This window comes from Artemia franciscana, chromosome 2 (assembly GCF_032884065.1).
Source record: "Artemia franciscana chromosome 2, ASM3288406v1, whole genome shotgun sequence".
Classification (NCBI taxonomy): domain Eukaryota; kingdom Metazoa; phylum Arthropoda; class Branchiopoda; order Anostraca; family Artemiidae; genus Artemia; species Artemia franciscana.
This window is the reverse complement of record NC_088864.1, coordinates 40,100,808-40,114,752: the sequence shown is the minus strand read 5'-3', so window position 1 is coordinate 40,114,752 and position 13,945 is coordinate 40,100,808. Positions and strand designations below refer to the sequence as shown.

Here is a 13,945-nt window from a genome sequence, read left to right as displayed (position 1 = left end):
TTTTTTTACTTGCTTAGTTTTTTGGTTCTTTTCTTCTTTCCTTTTTAGCTTTTGCTTGATCTTGGTTTCTTTTTCTTCTCGCTTTCTTTTTTTTTCTTGAAGTAGGATTTTCGTCGGTGTTGAAGTCAAAATCTGAGAATTTTGTTTTTGCCTCGCTCCTTTTCTTCGTTCATCAGCCCAACTACTGCATCCAAGTAGAGGAGAAATCTCTTGTGTAGACACATTAATTTATGTCTTAGGCTGAATATGAACTTTTCAAGTTGGGCAAAGGATTCTAAGTTTTGTTCAGTCATGACTTCGTATTGGTCTACTTCTGTGATAACTTCCTTTGCGTTAGCTTTCAAAGAATTGTCCACACAATCAGGCGTTAACGCTTGATTCTTCTGGAGGATGTCCTCTGACAAAAAATCTTCATCTATGAAAACTCCTGGTTTAAGAGGATGGATCCCAGTGTTTTTGAACCCGCCTGTTGCTTTTGCAATGGTAGCAACTGGTGAATAGGCCTGATTGAATATCAGTGCTACAATATAAGGTTTTTTTTTCCAAGTTCCTGGTTTTCATGAAAAAATCATGTTCCCTTTTGTAAGCAGCCTTCAAGGGTGAGTAAAATATTGCATCCAGAGGCTGAAGCCTATGTGACGTATGAGGCAGCAGTGACACCATAACAATCCCTTTCTTCATACAAATATCATAAGTTTCAGCTGAGCAATGAGCGGAATGGTTGTGCAGAATAATAAGCATTTTGTTGTCATTACTTGCATGAGTAAACTGAGCGAAGTGTTTTAACCAAACGACGAACAGTTCTTCATAGATCCAGCCTGTCTTAGAGCATGAGTAAACAGATCCAAGTGGTTCGTTTTTTCTAAGAGCGGGGACATACGAGATTAAGGAAAAATAAACTTTGGTGGAGCGTAAAGCCCTTCCTAGCTCATGGCACACACAACTATAATGTTTTGGCCCCTATCCCAACTTGTTATAGAACCTAAACGCTTTTGGCCCCGTTCTGGCAGCATTAGACCAAGGTCCTGTACAGTCGTGATCCCTGTTTTATCTACGTTCCAATAATTGGTATCATTAAACTTATTTTTACCCATAGCTTGTTCTAAATTTTGGAAGAAATGATTTACTTCCTCTTTATTAAAGCCCGTGGCTCTTCCGATGCTTGTGGCTTTAGATTTGCGCACGCTAATTTTGTTTCTGTCAATAAACCCGTAAATCCAATCCAGGACAGCCATTTTTGTTTCTTTATCAAATCCATGGCTTGAATGGTTTCTTTCTGCATATCCAATGTAATTTTTCTTAATTTCAGTGCAGTGATGCCGTAGAAAATCTTTGATAAAGTTTTTACATGGTCATCTAGAGCTGCTTTTTGTGCAGGAGGGAAGACACACTTCATGCCTAAGCTGGGACCAGAATCAATCCCACTCTTCATTAGTTCTTGCAACGTACTGAATGGTATTTTGAATTTGTCTGCAGCCTTTCGGATCGATAATCCTCTAGTAATGGCTGTTTTTGCTTTTTTTTAATTCCTCTGCAGTCCATTTAGCTTTCAATTGTTTTCCTTATGTATTTTCTGGGCATCTGAAACATAGATAAAAAAAAATATCAAAAATATGGGCACTAATGGCGCAATGTCGGTCACGACTGCTATTGCCTCAAGTGCGGTGACCACCATTACCCCAAACGCATGGTCGTTATCTATCGGCAAAAAATGAAAATATCAGTGCTTTAACCTTAATAAATACTACATGGTACAACAATATGGCTTACCTTGTTATTGCAAGATATGTCTCGTTCCGCGTAATGTAAACAGAAAGAGATGATAGTGGATTAAACTAGTGTCTGTCATATAAGTTGAAACGTCGAAACAGTCTTTCTTACACAACAGACAAACAAAGACAGGCAAGAAAGCGAGCGCTCCATTAGTATTTCCATAAACTGTCTTGAGATAGCAGCAACAATCGGTATGAATCTTTGTTATCGACTTTACACACAGTAACTGCCTTTACCGCTGGCCATAATTATCCCAGTCTCCCTAATTCGCAATAGTTCCCTCAAGAAATAAGATGACCTCCTTAAATGACCCAAACTATAAATTATAAGAATTGTCGTGTACTTTTTAGAAGAAGTTTTTTTTTACCTTCTCATTGAATGTTTCTTATCCGAACTAGAATTTTATCTTCTTTCTTTCAAGTTTTAGGCCAATTTTGTCACAGAATAGCAATTTGTAATTTGAATCATAAGCCAAGTACTATAGTTCTTTGGAGTAGACCTACGGTCCTGGGTGGATAGTTGGGAGAGTTAACCAAACTTATTTTAAAATTATCAAAACCTTAGATTCCCAGAGAATAATAGACATAAATTGACCCGTCTAAAGCTAAATCATATGTATAAACGAATAACTGCATAATTATACTACTTAAAAAGGGAGTGGTCTGCATAAAAATTACATTGTAGAATACAATGCTCCCAGGAACCCAAAAGTGGAGGAAAATTTGATATTATTTCTGAGAAATTATTCTCAGAAATTATTATTTCTTTATTTGCATTTGCAACAATTGAAAAAATCCATTGTTTTTATTGAAAACAAATATTAACAGTAGCAAAAAATCTTGACTTTATTTACCTACATGTACCACACAATGTAAACTGCTTGTCACTGCGAAGCAGAGCTAAATAGGTTTCAAGAGCGAAGGTTCTACTGTTGTGCCACTAAAAATTGCCATTCCCGTCTAGTCAAAATTTATACTAAATGTAGAAATCAAGAAGTAAATTTATCAGTAAGGATAAGAAAATTATCAGTAAGGAATAGGAACAACCTGGAAAAACACCGTCAATCGATTGTCAATCAAAAACTGTCTATCAAACATGGTCCAATATCCACTGGACGTTAAAATATTGTAATTACCTGATTTCAATAGTCAATATTTTTACTGACCGAGTAATCCAAATAATATCTAAAGGTGTCGAAAAATATCACTGAACTTGTCCTTAATTTAGACTAAATTCATAGGTTGAAACAGTTGGAGATGCATATATGATAGTTGGAGGAGTTCCTGAACCCTGTAGCGATCATGCAGAGAGAGTCTGCAGCATGGGTCTGGGAATGCTTCAGGGTATACGAGGAGTTGCTGAGCCATTCTCAGGTAAAAAAAATTGAATTATTTCACCAAACAAATCGTCCCCTGAGAGCGGTTTTATCGTATCTGCAACTTTTTCGGGAAGTGGAGTTAAGAGGGCCATCTAATGTGGAATTTGTTGTTCTATCTGGTTCCGTCGGCCATTTTATTGTATCTCAACTAGGAGTGCCTCAATTTTAGATTTCTCGTTTATCGTATCTGACATTTTGCTGTTTTGTTAAGAGCGGTTTTGTCGTATCTCATATGGGAAAATTACTTGGGCATTTTTGTCGTAACTCCGTCGACGTACACTTTTGAAGAAGAAAAGATTTGGTAAAAGTTTCACAATGAGTTGCGAACAGACATTGTTTATATTTGCACAAGCTCTACAATATTTACAGGAATTTTCATGGAATTGACTAATATTTTGTTCTAATAATATAATATATATTATATCTTATATTATATATATATATATATTATATTATATATTGTACATATATAGAGTATAATTTAATATTATCAAATATCTGATTTGTTATGATTTTGTTGCGTATCAGTGGTCAGAACAAATCTTGGCTATGATCATATTTTGGTAGTGCTTCCTTGTAATGGAGCAGCCGGTTGGTAAATCTTTCGCAGTTAATATTATTGACTTACAAATAAAGTGAACATACCACTCGATGCCTTTTTTATGTTCTTTACGAATATAATAATCCCTTCTATCGCAAATTCAAATTCAAGCACTTTTTGACCTCACCTAACTAACCCAGCATAGCCTAACTAACCCAACCTATCCTAACTATAAATAATTTTGGCACTGATAAATCGTAGTATTCATTTGTCAAAAACGACCGAAAACGCATACTTTAATTGAAAATTTGGCGTCAAGGAAGAAAAAAACGGTAAAATAAAATTTATTTATCCAACTTAATCGTTGAAAATTGGTGCTTGTGGATTATATAACATTAAAAAAAGGATTTATAATGAAATAAATAAAAAAACTAGTTTTTTTAACGGAAAGTAAGGAGCGGCATTAAAACTTAAAACGAACAGAAATCACTTCGTATATGAAAGGGGCTGCTTTCTCATCAACGCCCCGCTCTTTGCGCTAAAGTTTGACTCTTTCTCTCAACTCTACTTTTTAAAACAGTAAAAAACAATAGCGTAAAGAGCGTTGATGAAAAGCTTTAGCGTTGATGAGGAAGCAGCCCTCTTTGCTTTCCGTTAAAAAAAGTCTTTTTTTTTATTTAATTTCTGAACGTTTTTGAATCAATGCATGTTTTGATTTGGCTCTCCACAGATGAATAATTAAAACGAAATTGGCATATTTATTTTTTTGGCTAAATGGCTTTCTCATAGTTTTGATCGAATGATTTCGAGAAAAAAAAGAACGGGGCAGGAGGCCAAGTTGCCCTCCGAGTTTTTGGTTACATAAAGAGGCAACTAGAACTTATAATTTTTTTACGAATGTTTTTATTATTAAAAGAAATACGTAACTTATAAATTAGCTTACATAACGAACTTCTGTGTTCTCATGTTTTTATTACGTATATGAGGGGGTTCACCCCCTCGTCAGTACCTCGCACTTTTAAAGCTTAAATTTTGTCCCAATTTCTTGAGAACGACTCCTGGATCACAAAAGCCGTAGAATAAATAGTGTAAATTACTAAAAGTACTTTAGCGTAAAGAGCGGGGTATTAGGAGGAGGTAAGCCCATCATATGCGTAATAATTTCTGTTCGTTTTAAGTTTTAATGCTTTTCCTTACTTTCAGTTGAAAAAAACTTTTTCATATTTATTTTTTCATTGTTTTTTTAATAATGCTAGAAAATTCTGCACTCCCTTCATGAAAATTTTCTTCCCCCATGACAAAATCCTCCAAGGAAAGTTCCCCCAACATATCCCTCTCTTCTCCCCCCCCCAAACCCAAAAATCCCCCTGAAAACGTCTGTGCACTTCCAAATAACCATTACTATATGTAACCACTGGTCAAAGTTTGTAACTTGTAGCCCCTCCCACGGGGACTGTGGGGGAGTAAGTCGTCCCCAAAGACATAGTTAAGGTTTTTCGACTACGCTGAATAAAATGGCTATCTCAGAATTTTGATCCAGTGACTTTGGGAAAATAATTAGCATGGGAGGGGGCCTAGGTGCCCTCCAATTTTTTTGGTCACTTAAAAAGGGCACTAGAACTTTTCATTTCCGTTAGAATGAGCCCTCTCACAAGATTCCAGGACCACTGGGTCGATACGATTACCCCTGGGAAAAAAACAACAACAAACCAACACGCATCCGTGATCTGCCTTCTGGCAAAAAATACAAAATTCCACATTTTTGTAGATAGGAGCTTGAAACTTGTACAATAGGGTTCTCTGATACACTGAATCCGATGGTGTGATTTTTGTTAAGATCCATGACTTTTAGGGGTTGTTTCCCCCTATTTTCTAAAATAAGGCAAATTTTCTCAGGCTTGTAACTTTTGATGGGTAAGACTAAACTTGATGAAACTTATACATTTAAAATCAGCATTAAAATGTGATCCTTTTGATGTAGCTATTAATATAAAAATTCCTTTTTTTGAGTTTTGGTTACTATTGAGCCGGGTAAGAGAAACAGTAAGTTTCTCAAACAGTCTTAAACAGTAAGAAAATCAATGAGGTATACTGTTGCATTTGGTCCGAGTTTGAGGCTGGACATGGAGCAAACGAAATATCTAGTGGACTACTTGCCATACTAGAAAAAGTTCTTGGTACTTACCCTGATATCTGTCAGTTAATTACTTGGTCGGACCCCTGCGTGTCCCAGAACCAAAACTCAATTATATGCTTCGCCATCCAAGATGTTCTAAGAACATTTCCACGCTTAGAAAAAGTGGTTATGAAGTCTCTTGAACCAGGTCATTCGACTATACAGGTTGATACTGTACATAGCACTATTGAGGGGGGGGGGGGTAAAGTACGTTGATTTGTTTTCTCCACTAGATCTGGCGAGGAAGTTACTGAAAGTAAGAAAGGCACGTCATTTGAATGTCCTGCAAGTGACCCAGTTAAAGTTCTTTGACTTTCAAAAGCCAGCAAAGCTGTAAAAGTACTCGTTGGTACCGTATTCAAAGGTTAAACAAGTTGAGTTCCGTTAGGATAACGCTAAGAGAGTTTGGTTCAAAACTTTCTTCCCTGGAGACTTGCAAATGGCTACTATATCACAAGAATGTACTTCGGTTAAAAAGTATCTCAATACTTCGGCTGTCCGTGTTGTTGAACGTCTTTGTTTTGCCCAAATTTTTTGCTCAAAAACTTAATCTACCTCATGCAAAAATCAAAGATGTCAAGTATCTCCTGAAGTTCATCCCCAACCAAGACCAGAAATATTTTGAAACCAAGAATGAACAGTACTACAAGGCCAAGGGGGATACTGAACGTTTCGAAGCCTCTCCGTCTGCGCAAGATCCATGTCTAGAGGAGGATTCCATTGAAGCAAAACGGCGGCCAGCAAAGAAACTCAACAAAAAATGAACGTCTCTGAGTTTTTTTTTTATTTTTTATACTTTTTCAAATAGTATTGCTGCATCAGAATTTGTTTATCGTATCTTCGTGGTGAAAAGCATAGGCAGCCTACACCAGTTTGTCGTATCTAAGTCTACTAAAATTTCGGTAAGGTCGGATTGTCGTATCTGTATTTCATTTCAAGTTTTGACAATGAAAACTTCACCTTTTCCATCTCATATTCGGGAGACCGTCCTAGTTATTTTTTCTCTTTTTTTTATTTATTTGTGAAGAAAATCGGTTGTACCGTATAAGTTCCAGCAAAGGTGAAAATTTCAAAGTCGTTTTTCTCGGAATTTTGAAAACCTTAGTTACGACAAAACCGCTGTCAGGGGACGAAATAAGATATCAATCAAAACTGCCTCAAGCACTTTTTAAGAAACAAATAGTACCCAGGAAAACTTCCTTCTGATTCTCATGACATTTTAATTGTTTTAAGTCAGCATCTATGCCCATTGGTGCTATGCTTATTCCCTCCACCCACTAAAAGCCTTAGGTCTTTGAAAAGAGCGCTAGAACTTTCATTTTCCATTTGAATTTCCCCCTTTTCAAGTTTCCAAGATAGCCATTTCCTTTTGAAGTGGGTGGCAAACAGACATTTGACACTTTTCTGGCAATGTGCAGCCTAAAGGCTGCACATTATAAGGGTTTTTTGTCCCCTTTAAAATGTATCCTTTCTAAATTTAGAAATATCTCATACACTCTGGACAAGGGTACAACAAAACCCAAACTCCCAACTGCCGCTTGTTATTTACTATCAAATTCTGACTCATATCTACCTTCAATTTGTAGGACGAGAGGTAAGAACTCAAAAGAAAATTGTTCAAGCTAATGCTTTTTAGAGAGACTAAGCAGTAAGCTGTTGCTGGAATACTACGATTCTTCTCTGACCCAAGATAAATACTTTTGTAAACAGTTAACTTTTGTAGACCCTTAATTCTTCTTAAACTCGGACGGATTATCAGAAGCATAGCAAAGCAGATTTGTTTAATCTATAACTATGAGTTCAAAAGCCTTACATAAATTCGGAGCAACAGTGATCGATCGGTGGGGACCGATGCGAGGGTTCTTTGTCCCCTTTAGAATGTTTCCTTTCTAAATATATAAAATTCCCACACACTCTGGACAATGGTACAACATAACCCGAACTTTCAACAGCTGTTTGCAATTAATATCAAATTCTAACTCGTGTTTAGCTTCAAGTTGTGGGACGGGAGGTAAGAACTCAAAAGAAAAATGATGAACCTAATCCCTTTTAAAGGGAATAATCAGTGTGTTGTGGCTGGATTACTACGTTTTTTCTCTAGCCAGGGATTGATACTTTTGTATTTGATTATTTGTAAACAAACATTTAAGATTTCTTTTAAACGTTTATAAAAAGACCTTAATTTTAAACAGCGTCCACTATCTAGACTGAGTAAAAAATTTATGGACACTAATGCACTCCTTGTCACTTATTCTTTCGTAAATTTTGTTTTACTGACCCTTCGCAAGTCTCACTGCTTGTGCAATTAATTCCCAATCACCTTTGCAATATTCCTCAATTAGTCTATCCTACTCCATAATTTCCGGATAAAGGGAGAAGAATTGCTCACCAAAACAAGAAAATCCAATTTAGTTTTACGGTGTTATTGACAGGACGTACCCATGACCTTCATGACAGTAATTAGGAAAACGTACTGTTTTAAGCAAGTCAGAGGAATTGCATGACTTTTCCCTTGCCTTGGTACATAACTAGGATAATAAAAACACATTGGTTGATGGTTATAAAAGCAAAAGTCACGCAAAGCATTTTCCAATTTGAAAGGAAGACTATGTTCAGTTTTGCTATTAAATTGTTAACTAGTTTAATTAATATATTAATACATTTTGTTGGTTCTTCTAAATATTATAGTAATTTAAAGAAGAATTGATTATTTTGAAAAATTTGGCTCAAAAATATTATAATGAAAGAATAACAAATGTCATCGTTACCTTTATCCGCATTGTGTCAAAAGAAAAAGCTTGATTACTAATAATACTACTAATAACCCACCACGGCACCAAGCCACCTGAAACCAGAGCCCAAATTGTTCTGATTCATTTGTTTTCTTTATTTACAAGACAATGCGCAGTTTCCGGGCAAAAATGGGTACTTTTTGTCATTATTAAATTTCGTATAGCAAGATTAAAAGCCGAAGTTCCTTTCCTGTTCAATTTTTACAGCTTCTAGAACAAATTAATATGCCAATTGCACAAGAGTGACAGTTCTGGCTATTTTTTTTTAGGTGAGCCAATCCAAATACGAGTTGGCGTACATTCAGGGCCTGTAGTAGCGGGCATTGTAGGATTGAAGATGCCCAGATACTGTCTTTTTGGAGACACGGTTAATACAGGTAAATAACAAAAGACCTTTCAAAAAAATTTCAGTTATAATCATTTGATTAGTTATTTTTCGTTTAGATCAATTAAATAAACATGAATCAAAATAAAATCCCTGATAAAGTCTTCAATTAGATAATTTCGTCGTTGTGTATTATTTTAGCGAGAAGATGTCCTTGGGTTAATAGCTTTTTTAGGTTGAAGATAGTACTAAAAAGGCTTTTTCTGACAGAAAGGATATCGCTATGTTAGGATAAGAGGCTGATTAAAAAAAGAAAAATAATTGCTGAAGGCCATAATTTAAGCAGTAAATATCTTGTGTACAATGGTCCATAGAATTCAAACTGAATGTAAGTTGTAATGCTTAAAAGTGTCCTCTCTTTTCAGCCATTTTCTTTGAAGCGCGCTTACCCCGTGAGGCACCCATGCTCTTGATTATTGTGTTGAACATTATGCCACTAATTTGGCACTAATAACTACATAATTTCGCAAGCGTTTGACAGTAAAAACATGTACCTTTTTCAGAAGCACGAAGACACTATTTGGGACGCAAAAAAGTTAACCATCAGCTCGATACTGCTAGGATTATGGTCAGGGTTGTGGCTGGCCCCAGTGGTAGTTCCCCAGTGGTAGTCTCTCTTGCACTCGGGGTAAAATTTTGATTAACCCCCTTCTCTTGTCTTCCAAAAAATTTCAGATCACAATAAAATTTTCAGACCGTTAGATTGTTTATTTAAAATTTTGCGCCCATAAAATTTCTACGCCCGGTGAAAGTGCCTCCTCTATCTCCCCCCCCTAAAACTACCTCTGGTAGGCTCAGGAAAAAGACAGCAGAAGAGTCGTCCCGAATTTATAAACCAGAGAGAAAAAAAAAAGGATTAAAACAGTCTAAAGCAGTATTTCCGTTCCTAAATGTGTTTTCGATCCAAGTTTTCTGGCTATTAGTAAACAATTATCGTTATACAATTATACCGCATTAGTTTCCACTAGTCACTAGCACCAAATTATCGCAGAATCGGATATCCAAGGATTATAGTCATTCGGTGTAGACTTGAGAAGATATGTTGGTCCCCATCCTGCACTGGTATCCGGGATCACTGCTTTTCTTGAGGCCAAAATAATTTCAAAGATTTAAAGAACATGAAAATTGGAACTTGGAATGTTACGACGTTAAAAAATGACTATCGCATCGACATTTTGACTGACGAATTCAGACGGTTTGAACTGGATTTATTAGGAGTTTCAGAAACTCATATCCCAGGGGTAGGAAGCATGAAATTAGGTGACATAGAATTTGTTTAGTCAGGAAGGAAGGATGGGGTACATAGACAAGGAGTAGGGCTCATGATGAATAAGGAAGCTGCTAAGTCTTGTTTAGGCTGGGAAGGTATTAATAATAGAATACTAATTGCTCATTTTATGACTAAAAAGTTTAGGGTATCAGTTATAGTAGTATATGCCCCCATTGAACCAACTGATGGAGATACTAGTGACTCAGATGAATTTTACTTACAGTTACAGGAGCAAATAGACAGGGTACCAGGTAGAAATATGGTGTTTTTGCTAGGAGATTTTAATGCCCAGGTTGGTAGAAATAGGGATAGATGGTATCCTAGCCTAGGTAATTTTGGTGTAGGAAAAGAAAACAGTAATGGCTATAGGCTTTTGCAATTTTGTAGGTATAACAACCTAGTTATAACCAATACGGTGTTTGGTCACAAAATGGCCCATAAGTTGACATGGTATTCACGTGATGGTAAGACAGCAAACCTTATTGATTATGTTATTGTAAACAGAAGACTAGCAGGATCAATACAAGATACTAGGGTGTATAGGAGTGCCGTTATTGATGTTAAAAGTAAAGATCACCATCTAGTAGTATCTAAGGTTAATTTAAAGCTGAAATTTCGGAAGAGTAACTCCCTCCCGGAAAGTTATGATGTTGGTAGACTTCAGGATGAAAATTTGAGAAAAAAATTCCAGGAACAGTTGAGTACTAAACTTGAGGGTTTAAAATTTGACAATGTGGAAGATGGATGGAATAATTTCAGAAAAACAATTTGTGAAGTTGCTGATGGTGTCCTAGGGAAGAGTGCTAAGACAGCAACTAGGAATATTAGTGAAAAAGCTTTAGGTTTAATAGATAGTAGAAGGGGTTTGTATAAGAATTATCTGAGCGATAGGTCGTATGAAAACAAAAGGAATGTAAAGAAAGTGGAGAAAGCATTAAAATATGAACTAAGGAGATGTGAAATGGAGGCGATGGATACAATTGCTGAGGATCTGGAAGATGCGGCTAGACGGCATAATAGTAAAATATTATACTGGCATGTTAATAAATTGAAAGGGAGTAGCCGATCCGGACTAGTCCCAGTTAAAGATAGAAATGGGGCCACAATTAGTGATAAGGAAAAAGTTAAAGAAAGATGGGTGGAACATTTTGAGAATGTGCTAAACCGAGATACAGTTGCAGGAAAAGATATAGATGAAAATGAAAAAGTTTGTGATACCTTGGATGTGAAGGAAGATTTGTTTAGTGAGGAAGAATTAGCGACAGTACTAGAAGGATTAAAAATTAATAAGGCCCCAGGTGCTGATAGTATGATTAATGAGTTCCTTAAATATGGTGGCTCTGAGGTTAGGAATAAGCTACTGAAGATTATGAACATGATTTTTGAAAAAGGGGAAGTACCCAATGATTTTAGGAAAACCTTAATTAAACCACTGTATAAGAAAGGTGACAAGAGTGAATGTCGGAATTATCGAGGCATTAGTGTGGTCTCTGTAGGTAGCAAATTACTGAGTAATATGATACTTTTTAGACTGAGACATGCTGTAGACAAAGTTTTAAGGGAAGAACAATGCGGTTTTAGAAAAGGTAGAGGATGTGTCGACCATGTTTTCACTCTTAGGTTAATAATTGAGAAGTCCCTTCGTTGTCAAACACCTTTGGTCCTTAGTTTTATCGATTATGAGCAAGCTTTCGATTCTGTTGATAGAACAGCGTTAACAAAGGTCTTATCGTTATATGGTATACCAGAAAAATACATTAAAGTGATTTGCGCTATGTACGAGAATAATACTGCTGCGGTTAAGGTAGGAAATGAGGTTAGCAACTGGTTTTGTATTAAATCAGGAGTTAAGCAGGGTTGTGTTCTATCCCCCTTTATATGGATCATTTTGATGGATTTCGTCTTAAGGAGCACAGGAAAGGCAATTGGAGACCATGGAATCAAATGGGGAGGAAGAACGCTCCTGGACTTAGATTATGCTGATGATTTAAGCATATTAGATGAAAGTGTGAGCAAAATGAATGAATTTTTAGAGGTTTTACGAGTTCAGGGTGCTAAAATAGGCTTGAAAATTAATGTTAAGAAGACTAAGTCACTAAGGTTAGGAATAAGTGAAGATGAACAGGTGACCTTAGGTAACGAAAAGATTGATCAGGTTGGGAGCTTCAGTTACCTTGGAAGTATTATTAGTAAAGATGGTGGGAGCAGTGAAGATGTTAAAAGTAGAATAGCTAAAGCTCAGGGTGTTTTTTCACAGTTAAAAAAAGTTTGGAAGAATAGAAAGATAAGCCTACAAACCAAGATTAGAATATTGGAAGCTACAGTGATGACAGTGGTCAAATATGGCTCTGAAGCATGGACACTCCGAAAAGCAGATGAAAATTTACTAGATGTTTTCCAGAGAAATTGCCTACGGATTGTTCTGGGTACCCGGCTGACTGACCGTATTTCAAACAGTAGGTTGTACGAAAAGTGTGGTTCAATCCCGTTTTCTGGGGCTATAATGAAAGAAAGGTTGAGATGGCTAGGCCACGTTCTACGGATGAAGGATGACAGATTACCGAAGATTGTCCTTTTTGGCCAACCGTCTGGGGCTACACGGAAAGCAGGTCGTCCTTGTCTGGGTTGGGAGGATGTCATAAATAAGGATTTAAAGGAAATGGGAACTTCCTGGGAGGGTGTAAAGAGGGAGGCTTTAAATAGATTAGGTTGGAGGAGGAGCGTGCGTAGCTGTGTTGGCCTCAGGCGGCTTGGTGCTGCAGTGAGTTATTAGTAGTAGTAGTAGTATAGTCATGAAGATAGGAAAATGGTAGCACCTTGTTTTAACACCACCGCGGTTTTCCGCCACCATATGTTTTCCGCCACCTTTTAATTCATGCAAGTCAGAATAGAGACAGATATAGGCATAGACATAGACATAAGAACAGATTAAATAAATAAAACTAATTTTTTTAGCTGAAAGTAAGGAGCAACATTAAAACTTAAAACGAACAGAAATTACTCTGTATATGAAATGGGTTGTCCCCTCCGCAATCTCTCGCTCTTTACGCTAAAGTTTTTAATTGTTTTAAAAAGTAGAATTGTGGCAAAGAGTCAAACTTTAGCGTAAAGAGCAAGGGATTGCGGAGGGGACAACCCATTTCATATACAGAGTAATTTCTGTTCGTTTTAAGTTTTAATGTCACTCCCTACTTTCAGCTAAAAAAAATAAGTTTTTTTTATTTAATTTCTGAACGTTTTTGAATTAATGCATGTTTGGTTTTGGCTCTCCGCACATAAATTATTAAAATAAAATTTGTATATTAATTCTTTTTTTGGCTAAATGGCTTTCTCTTAGTTTTGATCAGACGATTTTGAGAATAAGGGGTGGAGAAGGAGGCCTAGTTGCCCTCCAATTTTTCGGTTACTTAAAAAGGCAACTAGAACTTTTAATTTTTAATGAACATTTTTATTAGTAAAAAATATACGTAACCTTAAGAATTCACTTACGTAACAAACTTTCATAATCTTATATTTTTATTATGTATACGAAGGGGTTTGTACCCTCGTTAATACCTCGCTCTTTACACTAAATCGTAAGTTTTGTCCCAATTCTTTAAGACTGACCCCTGAATCAGAAAGGCCGTAGAA

The 13,945-nt window shown here is 36.4% G+C and overlaps 1 protein-coding gene across 1 annotated transcript in view; it reads left to right on the top strand.

Annotated features, from left to right (window-relative positions):
* LOC136041516 (soluble guanylate cyclase 88E-like) overlaps positions 1-13,945 on the top strand; it is a 104,456-nt gene that overhangs the window by 82,762 nt on the left and 7,749 nt on the right. Inside the window, exons 8-9 of the mRNA XM_065726224.1 lie at positions 3,014-3,146; positions 8,930-9,037. Of these exons, the coding sequence (XP_065582296.1) occupies positions 3,014-3,146; positions 8,930-9,037 (241 nt within the window). The remainder of the gene's footprint in view (positions 1-3,013; positions 3,147-8,929; positions 9,038-13,945) is intronic.